This window comes from Dunckerocampus dactyliophorus, chromosome 3 (assembly GCF_027744805.1).
Source record: "Dunckerocampus dactyliophorus isolate RoL2022-P2 chromosome 3, RoL_Ddac_1.1, whole genome shotgun sequence".
NCBI classification, from domain to species: domain Eukaryota; kingdom Metazoa; phylum Chordata; class Actinopteri; order Syngnathiformes; family Syngnathidae; genus Dunckerocampus; species Dunckerocampus dactyliophorus.
The window spans coordinates 19853376-19869249 of NC_072821.1; the positions used below are offsets into that span (position 1 = coordinate 19853376).

At 40.8% G+C, this 15874-nt stretch overlaps 1 protein-coding gene across 1 annotated transcript in view; it reads right to left on the reverse strand.

Moving 5' to 3' along the window:
* The window catches only part of gas6 (growth arrest-specific 6), a 15461-nt gene extending 1669 nt beyond the window's left edge, over positions 1–13792 (reverse strand). The window contains exons 1-14 of the mRNA XM_054770235.1: positions 13366–13792; positions 12981–13141; positions 10546–10570; positions 10390–10452; positions 8984–9106; positions 6485–6604; positions 6179–6301; positions 4976–5097; positions 4724–4842; positions 2301–2490; positions 2042–2206; positions 1799–1964; positions 1569–1708; positions 1301–1496 (exon numbers count right to left, since the gene is read on the reverse strand). Coding sequence (XP_054626210.1) covers positions 1301–1496; positions 1569–1708; positions 1799–1964; positions 2042–2206; positions 2301–2490; positions 4724–4842; positions 4976–5097; positions 6179–6301; positions 6485–6604; positions 8984–9106; positions 10390–10452; positions 10546–10570; positions 12981–13141; positions 13366–13441 — 1789 coding nt within the window. The 5' untranslated portion in view covers positions 13442–13792. The remainder of the gene's footprint in view (positions 1–1300; positions 1497–1568; positions 1709–1798; positions 1965–2041; positions 2207–2300; positions 2491–4723; positions 4843–4975; positions 5098–6178; positions 6302–6484; positions 6605–8983; positions 9107–10389; positions 10453–10545; positions 10571–12980; positions 13142–13365) is intronic.
* Positions 13793–15874: the final 2082 nt, after the last annotated feature.

Sequence of the window (15874 nt, forward strand, 5' to 3'; positions counted from 1 at the left end):
ATACAGTATATCAACGTAGTTGATACTTTTCTTCCAGAAGCAGACTGCATTACTGACAAAAAACGTCCAAAAGTGTATTTGTACACTGATGGGAAACGATCCCAACATCATATGACATCACAATGTGTTGTTCTACTTAAGAGACTGTTACTGTCTTTAGCTAACTCTATATCCATGTGTAATTCAGTAGCAACTCCTTTTATTTGTTCCAAATGTTTCCTCTTTTTCTCAAATTGCCTTTTCCTGAAGAGACTTTTTCTGCCTTGTGATTGCCTGAAATTGCCTTAAGGTTAGTGGTTAAAGTGAGCAGCTGTTTCATGGACATTTTGATACATTTGAATTTGCATATGTGAGAACTATAAATGTACTTGACCCCCTTTATTCCCATAAAGTTATTATCTTGACCTTAGGTCATGTTAGGTTTAACACCTACACATTATGCAAACAAACATGGCAAACGTCATACACTGAAAAAAATCTGGAGTAACATTTACTTAAAAAAGGCTCAGTAACTTTTTCCACGTAGAAAATCTAAGTAAATACTACAAGGGTCATTCCCAAGTAAGATCTACTTGCTTTTTAAGAATGATTAAAAAAAACAAAAAACATCTTAAGTAACATTAGCATATTGCTTTACCTCATAAAACTTCTCTGAAAAATGTGTTAGTTTTACTTCGACTGTGCTTGCAAATTTACCTTTTTTCAATTAATCCCTACTTGCTTACTGCAAAAAATCCTACATAAATTTCTTAGTTAATAAAAGCCGTAATATCCCATGTATTTTTTTCTAGCTTTCAACCTAACGGTGCACCAAATTTATGACCATGTTTAATCTTGTGACATCTATACTTCGGAACTACAACTAATAGTTGAAATACTATGGCACTCGCAAGTCATCAGTTATAAGAGAGCTCCCAAGGAGCTTGTCAAACCATCTGAAACCACAGGAGGTCATTACTCAATACAACAGTGTGACTCTCAGTGTCATCTTACAAAGAATGCTAAACTCATCACACAGCAAATTAACACTAAAATAATAATAATAATAATAATAATAATAAAGGATACAAGACAAGTACCAAATGTGAGTTTAAAAGAACAAACAGCTATTAACTTTTACCCACAATGCATTTAGTCCCAGCAGGTCATTGGCCAACAGCAGCCATGTCTGGCGGGCCACCAGAGGGACGAGGGTTTTCTCACATGGTTTACATGTATAACTAAAGTAACATGTACTGTGACATCAAAACATCTTTTTTTTTCCCAGTGTACATACAGTATCACACATGCGTGTGCTCACCAGGGAGACCTCCGATGAAGGTGCTGGAAGGAGGCAAAGGGTCCATCTCTGCATCTTCACTTCGTCCAGGCTGCCCATCAACCAGCAACTGTGTGAGGTTGCCTGAAATCTTCAGTTGGATTTCATGACTTTCGCCATCACAGAGGGGAGCCGGGGAGCTGGCGATGATGATGTCACCGGCTGATACCAGAACAAACTAAGACAAACAGTTTTTCAGATTTCAGAACACTGCCATCAGTGGGGGTTAATACTCACAGGGTGTACTTACATCTCTCCACTCATCAGTACCAGGATGATAGTCAGCAAGAGCGATGGAAAGGGGGACAGTGTCTTGGTGAACAAGAGCAAACAGCACCCCAACTGCAGATGTTGGATATAGGGACAGACGGACGCTCAGGTTTTGTGAATCTAATAAGAAGGGTAGAGAAGAGAACAACGTATTAACAAAAATGAGGCAAAAAAAATGTCTAAACACACACACACACACACACACGGCACCATAGCTGATGTTGAAGAATGCAAAGCCTTTGCCAGGATAATATGCTCCAGGATTCTCTGTGCTGAAACACTGAATGTTCTCGTTGGTCGTTATGCTTTCTTGCATCGACCTGTCTCCGGTCAACCAGCGCCATTCCTTCATACAGCCGTCCAAACGCGGGTTCACCTATAAACAACAGCAGGGGTTGACATGAGCAGGCAGTACATTAAGAGGGGGAAAAAAAGGTATCATAAAACCCAGACCTTGCTGACGAGGCTGGTCTCCTTGAAGGGGACTCCTCCCACAGTGAGGTTGAGCTCATGCATGTCCTTCTTTAAAGTGAACAGGTCACCGTTTACTGCAATCTTCATGACGGCCTCCCTGTCAATCTTAATGACAAGACTCCGCCCCTGCTCCTCTACTGAAATCTGGTAAGAAAACAAGAAATATGGAAGGTAGTTCAAGTCTGAATGAACTGACAGAGGCTAACAGAGGAGCTGACATTTGATAGAAAGTGCCAACCTTTCTCCACTGGCCGTCATTGACCACAGGTCCGCTGCTGGTGACCCTGCTGACTGAGCCGTACTTCAGTTGCAGTTCCAGCTTCCCATGATGCATCGCAAGCACTATCCAGGAGCTGTTCAAGTGACCCCCGGCAAAGAAGATCACGCCCTCTGGGTCGTAAGTGCGGAAATCAAACTCTGCGGAAAAGCTGGAACAGAAAGAACAAGTAAATGTGTGTATGCAAGCATTACAAGCCTAAAAACAAGAGGAAATTATATTTTTAAATCACTTATTCAATTTCATGTTGTTGCAGTTAAGTGTCACTACCACCGGGTTATTATCATAGCTGTATCTATATTCTACAACCATGAGCCAAGGAATATATTTTACATTAGAACAATCTCAAGGCATTTAATTGTTCTGCCTGTCACTGTACTGTCATTCCTAATCACATGACGATTCCAACATTGGGCCCTCACTCTATTACGTTTTTTCAAAAATCTATTAATAAATGACTGCTGTTTCGTCATTGACTACAACCTATTATTGTCCAAAAATATGCTTTTTAAGCAATTTTTTATGTTTTCTTGGCCTAAATTAAGCATTTTCAAGCATAAAAATGACTAAATTAACTGAAAAACAAATACAGTTTAAGGGCCTAAAGAGCGTTGATTAACTGTAGTCTACACTGGCCACTAGGTGTCACTATTCACACACGCAGTAGACTTGATCACAGTCAACAACAATTATTGCAGGTTTGAATGATCTCATAACAGGCCCAATAATAACAATCACCATCATCTTCATAATCATAACACATGGTACGGTTGTGGCCATACTAAAATACAACTCTGAATCCCCAAAGACACTACCTGTACATACGTTCGGATTTATTGAAAAGACTCACAAGCATAAATCTTATTTATGTCTTAAATGGCTTATTTTGTCTGATTATATCGACTATATTGGGTAATATGAGTGTAGGGGTGACTGTAGGGGTGTTATTGTATGTCTGGAGAGCTCCAATAATATTAAAAAACGTACTTAGGTCGGAAACAGGCAGTCTATGTTCTAACTAAAAAGAAAAAAATTTGCTTTATATATAAAGAATCCTACTTTGCAGTCGGGTCTGGAACCAGTTAACTGTGATAAACGAAGGACTACTGTACTATACTACTGACATAGATAGATCAACATTGAGACATTATTTTTAGTAAATAGAGATGCCCGATATTGGCATTCTTACCGTTATCCGATTTACCAATACTGTCCAGCACATCATTACCGATACCATTATCAACCAATACAGATATTGGCAGTAGTTTTTCCCTCAAGCTAATGTCAGATCTCATCTCGTCTAATGAACACATTATGCTGCTTTCACTGTGATGCCACTGGATCCATTTCACAAATAAACACTGCTCGTGCAAAATAAGGCAAATACTGCAATGTAAGTGACAGAAAAAGTGCCATATTTATTTTAAAAACTAGGCATTAAATAGGCCTTAAAAATTGTGACCAGTTGTCAACTAAAATAACATGTTCTCCTATCACAGTGGTTCTCAATTATTTTCTGTTATGCCGCCCCCACCGAACAGGCTAAAACTCAAAACTGAAACCAGGAAAATGCAACAAAATGGAGAGCTGTGAATCATAAATGCGTATTCAAGAGTAAAACTGCACGTTGACTTTGATAAATTTGTACATGTTGGCAGGTCTGCAGTAACACTGAAAGTAGTCCCTGCCTCTCATGCCCCACCTGACAGTTCAGGCCCGCCCCAGTATTTGAGAAGCACTGTCCTATCAACAAGTAAGACAGGTTAGTCTTAGCAAATTCACAAATAAGGATGCAATTAAATAATGCTGGCAACCTAGAGTTTGGAAAGCTGCACATTTCTAAATAGCACAAACATCTGTATTAAAAAAAAAAAAAAAAAAAAAAGTGCCAAGTATGAAACTCTGGACTAATACAATCAGTGAAATTATAAACTGGACACATTCAGTTTAAATGATTTACTGAGTTAGCAAGTGTGTGAAATGTGCAAGTGTTGTTGCTGTGTGGACCATGGCGTATCACGTGCCCATATCATTAGAAAAAACGATACCGATATGAACAGATATCACATTTTTCTGCCAATATTTAATATCGGCTGATGGATATTATTGGACACCTGTAGTAGTAAATAAATAAGTTTGGACTAATTAAGTGGAATTTGATCATTTCCTGTAGCACACATGATGGATGATCTCTCACGTCGCACTAACGTGGAACAGTGGTTGATGAGGCCCATTGGACATATTCTGAGACATAATGATTAGAATGAACCCACTATGTAATTGGACGCTATTTGGGGACATGGTGATTGATTTTTTTTCTTCCTGCTTGAGAATGCAAGTAAAATAGAGTAAATAGAGTAAATGGTAACGCAACACTTCCTCACCCAGTGTGAATCCTTCGACGGAAGCGCAGCTTCATCACGGGCAAGCCACTGAACATGCTGCCCAGATACAGCGAGCGGGAGTTCCTCTTCAGAGCCGGTGTGATACAGGGAGTTATAGCCTGCAGAGAAACAAATGTCACAAGAGTTTTTCGACAAGTTGGAACTTGTATAATTTAAAATATTTTACAGAACGAGAAAAGAGCTCATATGTTATACAGCTAAATGAGCTTAAATCAAAATGTACATTTTCACCTTACAGCTCTTGAGGTCCTGGCCCAGCTTCATGCCGCGACGGCCGTCACAGAAACAGAGGAAACTCCCCGGTGTGTTGAAACACTCCTCCGCACATACATCTGCCTCACACTCGTCAACATCTTAGGAGGTGACGCCAAGGGTGAGAGGACAAAGGATTACAAGCGACGTAAGTACAGAATTTAATCAAAACATGAACTCCGTGAGGATCTGAATACATGGGAACTGGTTCCCTGTCAGCATATTGAGGAATGTAAACAACACTCAAGTCAAGAGGGATTTGACGTTAACCGTGCCGTTATCTTTCCACTCTACATGTATAACCTTACATGGCCATGGAGCGACTGTCTATAAAAAACAAAATAATTCTCAGAGGAGAGACACTGAAGTTAAGTAAAGTCTAAGTAAAGAATAATGGGTTCGCTATTTTTCCGTCTGCTTTCTTTCTTTAGTTACCTTGTTATTCCAGTTTGGATGCTGCTTTTGATCAAGCAGACGGCACAATTGCATATCAGAAACTAATGGTTTTCTGCTGCTTATCCCGTCCAGGGTCACAGGTGAGCTGGAGCTTAGCCTAGCTGCTCTATCAGAAACTCAAAATGTGATATACAGGCATCCTTCACTACATTGCGACCTCACTCTATCGGGATTTTTCACCAATTTATGAATAAATAAATGATCACTGTTTTGTGGTCGAATACAGCCTATTATTAGTCAAAACATTTGCAAATATAAGCAAGCTCTAATAATGCTAAAAAAAACATATTTAGAAGGTCTTAAACAGGTTTTCTATGCTTTTTTCTATGCGCTAACTACGAAAATATTCCATTTATATATAAGGAATCCTACTTCGCAGAAATGAATTTAGCACGGTCGGGTCTGGAACCAATTAACCATGATAACCAAGGGACGACTATACAGTACATGCAGTAGTTGCAATGCCTATTGTAGTTTCTGTATTGACCAAATAATTAAAAAAAGGTCTTGGGTTCTACAGGACTTTTTCTATAGGAGTGGATGCAGAATGGACCAGAGAAGACAAATGGCCTGTTACCTACTTAAAAAGTATTTCTCACAATGTTCTAGCACTCCTTTGCTGACCTCACAACACAGCTGCATCAACCCCCACTGATGTTGAAACTGCCCCTCTGTGTGTGTGTGTGTGTGTGTGTGTGTGTGTGTGTGTGTGTGTGTCTCTCTTACCGCTACAGCTCTTGTTCTCATTGTCATACATGTAGCCAGGATCACACAGACATTTGTAGCCCCCCTCGTTGTTCTCACAGCGAGCCGAACCACACATGTTAAGGTCTTCACACTCGTCCACATCTTAAGAGGCACACAATGAGGACAAAAATGACACCAGTGTTTTATAATCAAGAACAGCATATTGTTCCATATATTAAAATGGGCAACAACAATATGGGAAGGAGTCGTTTGGAACATCATCACTCAAATAGTGGCAAAGTTATGTTTATGTCAACAATGTCAGACGTGTGTGCTGCTGCTCACCATTGCATGTGTGGCGTCCTACCAGCATGTAACCTTGGTGACAGGAGCAGCGGTAACTGCCCATTGTGTTCTCGCAGTCATGGTCACATCCACCATTCCTCCTGCTGCACTCGTCAACATCTGTCAAAAGAGGGTGGGGGTTGTTGGAGAAGAGTCAGATGCAGGAAATATAATATGTTAATTACAATGTTTGGTTTGTGCAATTAACTCATGTTCACATGTTCAAATTCCCCTGTAGTAAAGGTTGAATTTCTTACTTTTCGGTTGGAAACTTCTTATATAGTCTATGATTAGTAAGTCTGTAATACTGTTTGGAACTTGACATTCTTCTTCAGTGGAAAAGACTCAAGAAGAATGAAACCTCTTGACTTCGTCTCAGTAAGGTGGCAAGATGACTCACAGTGGAAAAGTGTGAATTCAGTAGCTTGGAAGCATATTCCCCTCCACATAACAGTGTGTGCACTTTCCAGTTTCTGCTTGGACATTTTATCTTGTATTTCCACATCTAAAAGTGGAAGCTGTGACACTGAGCATATTTAAGAGACAGAGCATCCCCTCCTGCATATCCATTATTGGTTTTGACTGTCAAGTTGCAGCAACAGAGTGAATGTCCTCTTTGTTTAAATGTGACACGTAAAATGTGCAACTTGTGTACTAACCAACCTAAAATAATCTATTAAGTGAAGCATTTTGTGGAATTTTCCTTAATTTCACACTGAATATTGCACAATAGTGCTTAACAATGACAAAGTTTTGGTATACGCACGAGCTGGGTATCAGTTGGTGCAAACCCATTAGGACAGACGGACCTTGTGGTCTATGTTCTAGAGCAGGGGTCTCAAACTTGCGGCTCACAGACCATATTTTGCGGTCCCCTGCTTGACATCAAAGTTTCGTACAAGTGTGCACCCTTGGGAGATGGTCAAAGGCAACTACTTCTACTGTGGGGAATGACAAACAACGCTGTTAACTGTAAACAGGTAACTTTGGCAACTATTTACAAAACAAGTGTCTCCCAGCATGCCTTGCAGCACCTTTTTGTATATAGCTGTTCAAAGTACTTGTTTAGAGTTAACATAGTTGTTTATTATTCTCCACTAGTTGTAGTAGTTATCCTATGTATTTGTTACAGTATCTATCTGATGCGTGTTGTGATGTGGCTGTGTGATGGTTATAGCACTATTTCTTTGGTTTGGTTTGGTTTAATTTAGTTTATTTGAACATGAAGGTTACAATAGAATACATCTCATGAATCATTTTTTCACAGTTCCACATGTCCAAAAGGAGTAGGAAGAAGCAAAGCTTATTTAATCCTACCCCCCCATCCATTCTACATCTGGTACAGTACATGTAGTTCACTTCCTGCATTCCATGTCATGTTTTCAGTGATATTCAGGATAATACATAATAGATAACGGTAAGACACCCCTCCCAAAGAGAAAAAAAAAATATATATACATATACATTAATAATAATAATAATAATAATAATAATAATAGATACATAAATAAATAAATGCTTAAAATAAATATGAATAAAGAACAAAACCTTTTTTTTATTATTATTTTTTATACACACAAAAAAAACAAAAAAAATAACAAACCTGGCAGAACAATCATTGTGATGATCAAGACTCTTCTGCCTTGTATTTAGCAAACATCAATTGCTTGTATTGTTTTTGAATTTGCTCATCTCTGTACATTGTTTGAGTTCTTTACTCAATCCGTTCCATAATTTAATTCCACACACGGAAATACTGTGGGTTTTCAGCGTTGTTCTCGCATATAAATGTTTTAAGTTTAATTTTCCTCTAAGATCATATTTTTTCTCTCTGATTGAGAAATACTTTATTGACCTCGTGTCGTGTCTGATATATTGACAAGCTAGTTGTAAGTTCTGTTTTGGCTACTGCTTGCCCAAATAAAGAGCAACTTCCTTAAAGAAAGCTTAAGTGCCTATGAGCATGTCTTGGGTGACTCAAGATTGCCACAATATTATACCTTTATTGTTATGTTTTTTTCTTTGTTTATTTTTTATTTATCACCATGGTCTACAATAGCTCAGGCTGTTACAGCTTCCGGTGGTGTTTGTTGACAAGTTAGTCACTTGGTTGAAATCTGATTCCTGACCTGACTTGTTGCCTGTTAAGCTGAGTTTCAGACCCCTGCTCGAGAGAGTACCATTGTTGTTATTACAGTTTTCAGTGTACTGTATCTGTTTTTTTTTAAATCAATAATTCTCTAATATGTGTACCATAATATGTGTACCACCCTAGTGCCAGCTGGTTTAAAAATAGCCACAGCTGAAATAGAACAGAAATATAAGCTCTGAGATGTGCAAAGTAAATGTCTAAGTGAATTTAAGCAAAGAGACAGCTGTCACAAACCAGATCACAAAGGTGACAACATGACAGAGAAGCTGGGTATGATAAGTGGGACAATCTCTGTTGACCTCTAATACACAAAAGTTCAACAGTAAATCTCATGGTGATGACAGTACCTTTCTCACATTGGGTCCCAGTCCAACCTGTAAAACAGTGACAACGGAAGTCTCCCCTTTTGTCCTCGCAGCGCACCGTGCCTCTGGGATTACAGGGGGAGGGGGAACACTGGTCGGGAATGTCTAAATGCGGGGAAAACACAGACACAACAAATGTGATGTGATGTTATAGTGACACTGGACAGACTGAAGGTCTTGTGTTGTGCATATCAGAATAAAAATAGCTTAATGCTGGCTAAGCTCCCTTCCAAGAGATGTCCTAATTCAGTCCCGCCCAGTAAGCATGGCCTTTGGCTCAGAACAAAACCAAATGAATATTACACTACATGTGGTGTTCTTTTGTCTCAGAAATGCCGTTTCCTTTTGGTTTGCTGGGGAGTCTGTGCATGTCTCTGCATGCAAGCTTGAGTTCAGAGTGTGCAAGGCCTGGAGGAAGACACAGTTGGTACTAAACGTGTACAAATCCCACACTGTGTATAAACAGTGCCATCAGCAGTTATATCAGCAGTTTTTATATCAAATTTGAAAGATTACGCTTCCTTGTCAGCAGTAGTCTAACCACAACAATAACACTTGGACAAGCTCCGGATGTGTGCTGGTACTGAACTCAAGATGTTCATTGCTGTGTGTGCGCTGTGCACAGTTGACAGATAAATAGGAAACGAGCCAAAGATCTGCCTGTTCCGCTGATAACAGCCACTGGCATGTGCTGATTTGCAGGGGGGGGAAAAAAAAACTATGCATGACATCACTTCAACATTAACAGAGGAATGCTAAGATCTGGTACGATCCTGCTGTGCCTCCCACAATTAGAAGAAGCCAGAGAGGCAAACACAAGTAGTTAAACAACGTGGGAGACGCAGCTACTGTGCTGACCTAAAGTAGAGGAAAGGAAGAGCTGTCTTTAAAACACAACAAGCTGAGTCACAAGCCCTCCACTCAGAGCTGGATGAGGTGTGCTGTACACTGATGCAGCAAAAATTCTGTACTCCACTCACGTCAGACTTTATTCGCGTCACTCCGCTCCCTTTCCTGATAAAGGATCTAAATAGTGTGTGACGAAGGAAGGGGTGTGTCTGTCAATCACCAATGTGCAGCATCTCTGCACTGCATCAATGTGCTGCAATGTTACTCATCCATAGCACGCAAGAATACAAGAATGCAGAAGCTGAGTCTACTTTAAGTGAATTGGATTGTGACACTTCCTACTGCAGTATTCACTTCTGCAGTGCAGTCCTAATCCTCTGCACCTTCTCATTAACACTTGGTGCCCCACTAAGGATATGCTAATACTATTCACAGAAGAGAAGCAGTAACGTACGGTAGGGGCCAAAGTAGGTCAAAATAATAATATAGAGCAATTAGATTTTCATGTTAAGACATAGACAAGAAGATGTCAAACCTACTGTGGACACATGTGGTCAGATCCTGTTTCATCTGATCTGACCGTCCGAACGCATCCAGACAACCTTAGAGCAGCAAAAAGCAAATTAGAAAGTTAAGCAACACATTGAATAAGAATAGCTGAACATTGTGGGTAGGGATGCCAAAATGTGACTTACTTCCATACTTGGGATAGAAGTATTCCTAAATGAGGGGAAACATGGACAACAAGAGTTCATTAAAATAAACACAGTTTAAGAATGCGTTCATTTGAAACACGACTCGTGCTTTTTCTTTTCATACAAGTAGTTGCACTATGTCTTTATACTTGTGGGGGTTAAAAGTGATTGCCATTTAAGCACTGAACACCAATTCCATATAGGTAAACCACAGGACACTTCATTAGGTACACTTTAGCAATCCTGATGAAAACCAATACAATAGCTGTATTCCAGTTGCACATATTGGTGTGTATGAGAGTGCATGAAAATATGAATACTTTATGATAACTGCTTGCGCCCCCCTAAAGGATGACGCCCTTTGCCAGAGGCGTCCTGCATTCCTGATAAAGGAAAGCATAATCATTCCTGCCTCTTGGCTGCTTCTGTACCCCTCCAAAAATCTTGCAGCACACACAGAAGCATGGTGGAGGCCCAGCTGCTGCAGTGTCAAGTCATTTGACTTCTTTTAGACGTTTACTCAAGATGACAGATGTGACAGATTACCACTTTCCATTCCTGTAAGATGTGATGAAGGAAAAAGTGTTTTTCTGAGGACAATCGAACGTAAGAACCCCACTCGCTCTCTCCCTTTGTGTGGAGTCAGAGCTGCAGTGGGGCAAAATGCAGAGTCAGAGGTGGGCGCGTTGGAAATGATGAATGCTCCTCGGAATGACAGTGCAGTCTTTGTGGCACGACATTGTAGAGAACTACATACACAAAAAAATTCTACAGCAGGAAGCCTGTATGTCTTATTCAAACTCTGCTAGATGCACTAATTTGACTTTTTCCTCAGCCCACTCAGCTTTCAAGCTAATCATCACATCTAACCTGTGTCAAGTTCACCCTCCCTCAAACAGGAAATAGTAGAGGCGATCGATAAACGGAGTAATATCACACAGCACAGTGGACACTGAAGGCATCGTCTGACCTCACGAACTACACCTATTCAACTGAACAGACTAATACCTAATGTGTCATTCTCTGTTGAATGTAATATTTATTCACTGCCTTGGGGGGGGGGGGGGGGGGTTGGACGAGAGTGCGTGCTTTAATTATATAGTAATAAAATTGTTTGTACATATTCTCATAAAACTGAATGAAAATACCTGAAGTCACGTTTTGGAGGCTGATCTGCACACTCATGAATGCAGCACAGTAATCTGCTGTAAATGTCTGAGCGCATGCAGTGTGATGGATTTTGTTTGTTGTAAACAGAATATGTGCAGATTAGGGACACATGACTGTGCTGAATGAAACATTTTTCAACAAGGTTCGTTCTAAAATAAGAAAATAAGTCATGATCAGAGAGGTTTACGGGCATGTGAGATGATGTAGTTGGAGGCGTGTGTGGCAGGAGAGCACGTGAGAGGGAGGCATGCAGTTCCTTCCCATAACAGACAGGAAACTCAACCAAGCAAGCATGCTGTGGATAAGTGAAATATGTATTTCACTCCTAAAGGGACTAGACAGGAGGAGATGACACACACGTGACTGTTGTTTGTATGCATATGAAAGGGAGTGTGAAGACTGCTGTGTCTTCCAAAAAGCTGAATTGCCTAAAACTGAGTTAGTCATGCTGACTCAATGACCGCCACAGAAACAAAACAGAAAGAAGAGAGAAAACATGTCCATCAAATCCCTTAAGAATATTATCATGCTTATCATCAACAGACTGTGAATAATTAGCATGAAACAAGTTGTAAATAACAAACAGTATGTAAAAGACAAATTAAGATCATTAAATTGTAGTTTGTCAAGGTAACTAGCACACTCACTGGTCATAACATTAGGAACAATCTGAGGCTGCATGGCTCTGCAAAAAGAATGTGGATCATGATTTTCTATCTTTGAATTGAGATTCACATTTCAAGAAACTAAGAAACTTCCAGTTGTCTTTCTGACATCATCATTGGGGATCCTGGAAGGACGGCTGATGGTTTACTTTTTTAAAAATAGAAATGAAGGCAAAGACTGAAAATAACCCACCAAGTTAAACACCTGACTTTCATGCACATAATATAAACAAGGATGGCCAGGGCAGTGGAGCCAGCTCACCCTGGTTGGGGATAGTGAAGAGGAAGTGTCTGCCACTGAGTGCAGCATGAATAACTGAGTAAAACGGCAGTGTTTGTGATGCAGCTCGTTAAGTAAAATAAAATTTAAAAAACATCATAATTTCTAAATTAGATCATATGCTAGTGTGTATCAAAGCTAATTTCTCTGATTTAATGAACTCTGAGTGTGTCAAACTAAATAAAACAGGATTTATGATATGGTTTTTCTATATTGCATGCGTGGCCAACGAGTGTGCCTGCAGCAAGTCATTCATGCCTTTGCGAGCAGAGTTCAACTCTAAATTGTCTAAAGCATCACTGATGCTATATTCCACTCACAGTCTCAGGGTCATTTTCAAAGATTTCTCTGGCCTCCTCCTTGGAACAAATCTCCTCCACACACTCCCTCTCCAAGTGCCCTTGCCTGGTCTCTTCGAATACATGATTTGCTCTCCGGTGTCTGCTCAGGAACTGGTTCGCTTCTTGAGGGGACAGGGAAACTGGACAGAACAAAATATATATATATAAAGAGACCACAAGACAAGTATTACCCTTTAGGAACAATACAAGGTCGCGCCGCGTGGAAGTGCCCCCATTGGTGGGACCAAAGCTCCACTGTGGGAGTGGGGCACAGTGAAGGACGCTCTGGCATGTTATCACAATACAAATGTCAATGGGCACCTAGCACGCTAGTTAGCCACCTAGCATACCAGTGTTGACTTACTAGCGTCGGAGCAGCGCACCGCCAGCAGGATTAGCAAGGCGCCAAATGAGAGCCAATGTGTCCGGCAAACAAGCATCGTGTTGCCACTGTGTCCGCGCCGACCACCTTAAACTTTTCACTTTAAAAAGTCTCTCTCTCTCGTCGTCGCCTCTTGTGGCTGCAACACCGCAGAGGCGAATGGAACGTTCGGTCCGCAGGTCTTCAGGTACTTCTTTCCGATGATAAACTCACCACCGCGGTGTGTTTAGAGGCTAAAGAGCCGTGTGGTCCCCCCGCATGCCTCTCACTGTTTAAGCCGCTGTCTCGAATGAGGTCCGCACTGTTATGTCCTGCTATTCTCCTCCGTGCACTTTTGTGTGTGTTGTGACGAGCGCCACACGCCTTCAAAGGGGGAGTTACTGCGTTACTGTGAGGTGGGCAAGCATGCATGAGTTTGTTGATGCAGCCTTGCTTGCATGTTTGTGCCATCTGCCCTCCTCCTCTTCAAGGCTGCACATTTATGTATACATGGAAATATCACTTTAGGTGATAGTCCACTAGTTTTTGTCCACTTAAGCTTGTTTCCTTTTAAACCATTAACCTTGTTTATGTTATAATGTGATAATAATTAGGCCAATGTAAGCAGACGTATAGCCTGTCTTCTTATATTACAATATTTGCTGGAGGAATAAGCACTCTGAGGCGTCAATCAACTGCAACAAAACACTTCTTTATTCGAACAATACGAAAAAGCTTGTTACAAAACATGTCAACAGTGCCGCCTAGTGGTCACCACAGGTGCAGCACTCTATAGCGGTAAAATATGATACAACTATTCTAACTATAACTATTCATGTAAAAATGACACTTGTTACTCCAATTCATTTTTTTAATGGATAAGTGTTAATATGTCAAAGTTGCGCAATGTTGAGCGTTCATAAATGAATAGACTAGTAGGGTATAATTAGTATAATAATCAGTGTTAACTTTCGCATTTCGTTTGTGAACGCGCACCGAGCACAAAGCAGGGAACCGGACTTGACGAAGTAAGTTGATAACCACTGTCGTGGTACCGTTTAACTCTGTTTGTGGAATTCAGGTTCCATTGAGCTGCATCTTGAGCACAAAGCCTGTGTTTGTTCAGCCCCTCACACTCACTTATACACCATTGAAGACCATTTTTACCATTACACCTTGCTATGCACCATTTGATGACATTGGAGCAGGGGTGTTCAAAATGTCGTTTCAAGTATCGGTATGACGAATGATATATTGGCGTGATGAGAGCAATATTTTTCAGTGCTCATCTATGTTTATTGTCACGAATATACATTTGGGTTTTTGTTGTTGTGTTGTATTGTTACATCACTGCTCCAAGTATAATGTTTGCAAACTCAGTCTGAGCTTTGTGGGCAAAAGCCAATAGTAGTTTTTGCTTTTGTTTAGTTATTTTGTATTACTGACTTTATTTTACTCAAATAATTATATGTAAAAAAAAAAGGGAATCATTTTATAATTTTATGTTGTTGCATTGTCTTATATTGTTGCATTAACTATTGTATATTGTCAAAAATGTTTGCTTTCCTAAAATCTTTGTCCTGTGTTTTATTCTAATCATGATCAACAAATTAGAGGCGACATCACAAAATCATTTAATGATCTTGAACGCCCATCCATCTATTTTCTTATGCTTATCTAGGCACCTTTTCCTTTCCACCTGGGAGACACTGAGGTGTTCCCTGGCCAACTGCGACACGTACTTCTTGCCCTAGGTCTTCCCAGGGATCTTACCCCAGCAGGGCATGCCTGGAACACTTCACTCAGGAGGAGTCCAGGAGGTGTCCGGACTAGATGCCTTCTTTGCCTTCTGGTTCAGCTCTCTCTTCACCACAACTTTCCCACAGTCACACTGCAGACACTCCGCCGATCCGACTGTTGATCTTAGGCAGCATCCTTTTTTCGCTCGTAAACAAGATCCCGAGATACTTGAACTTCTCCATGTGGGGCAAGACGTCATCGCAAACCCATGGGGTGCAATCCACCCTTTCACGACTGAGAACCATGGCCTCAGATTGGTAGGTGCTGTGTCTCATCGCAGAATCGTCACACTCAGCTACGCCCCAGTAAACACTAAAGGTCACAGCTTGATGAAGCCATCAGGACACCATCGAAGCATCGACATCTATCTATGTCTATGGTTTCACAGTGTGTCTTCGTATCCAGATCAAACCACAGAACAAAGGGGACTTCCTGTCCATCTCACCGGATAGAGCCTTTGCTGACTTCCTTTTCGCTCACACCGTCCTGCATCTTGTTGTCATGGTGACGGACATGCCAGTGTTTGTACACTCAGACTGTGCTTTCTCTACAGAAGTGTGTTAGTGGGATTATTCCTTCCACCGCCCAGGTGTCGGACGGTTTGTGCTCAATGGCCTCACCTAACTCCTTACACACACAAGGTTTTGCTTCAACCACCGCCATAGCTATGCACCGCTTGGCTTGCCGGTACCTGTCAGCTGTTTCCAGAGTC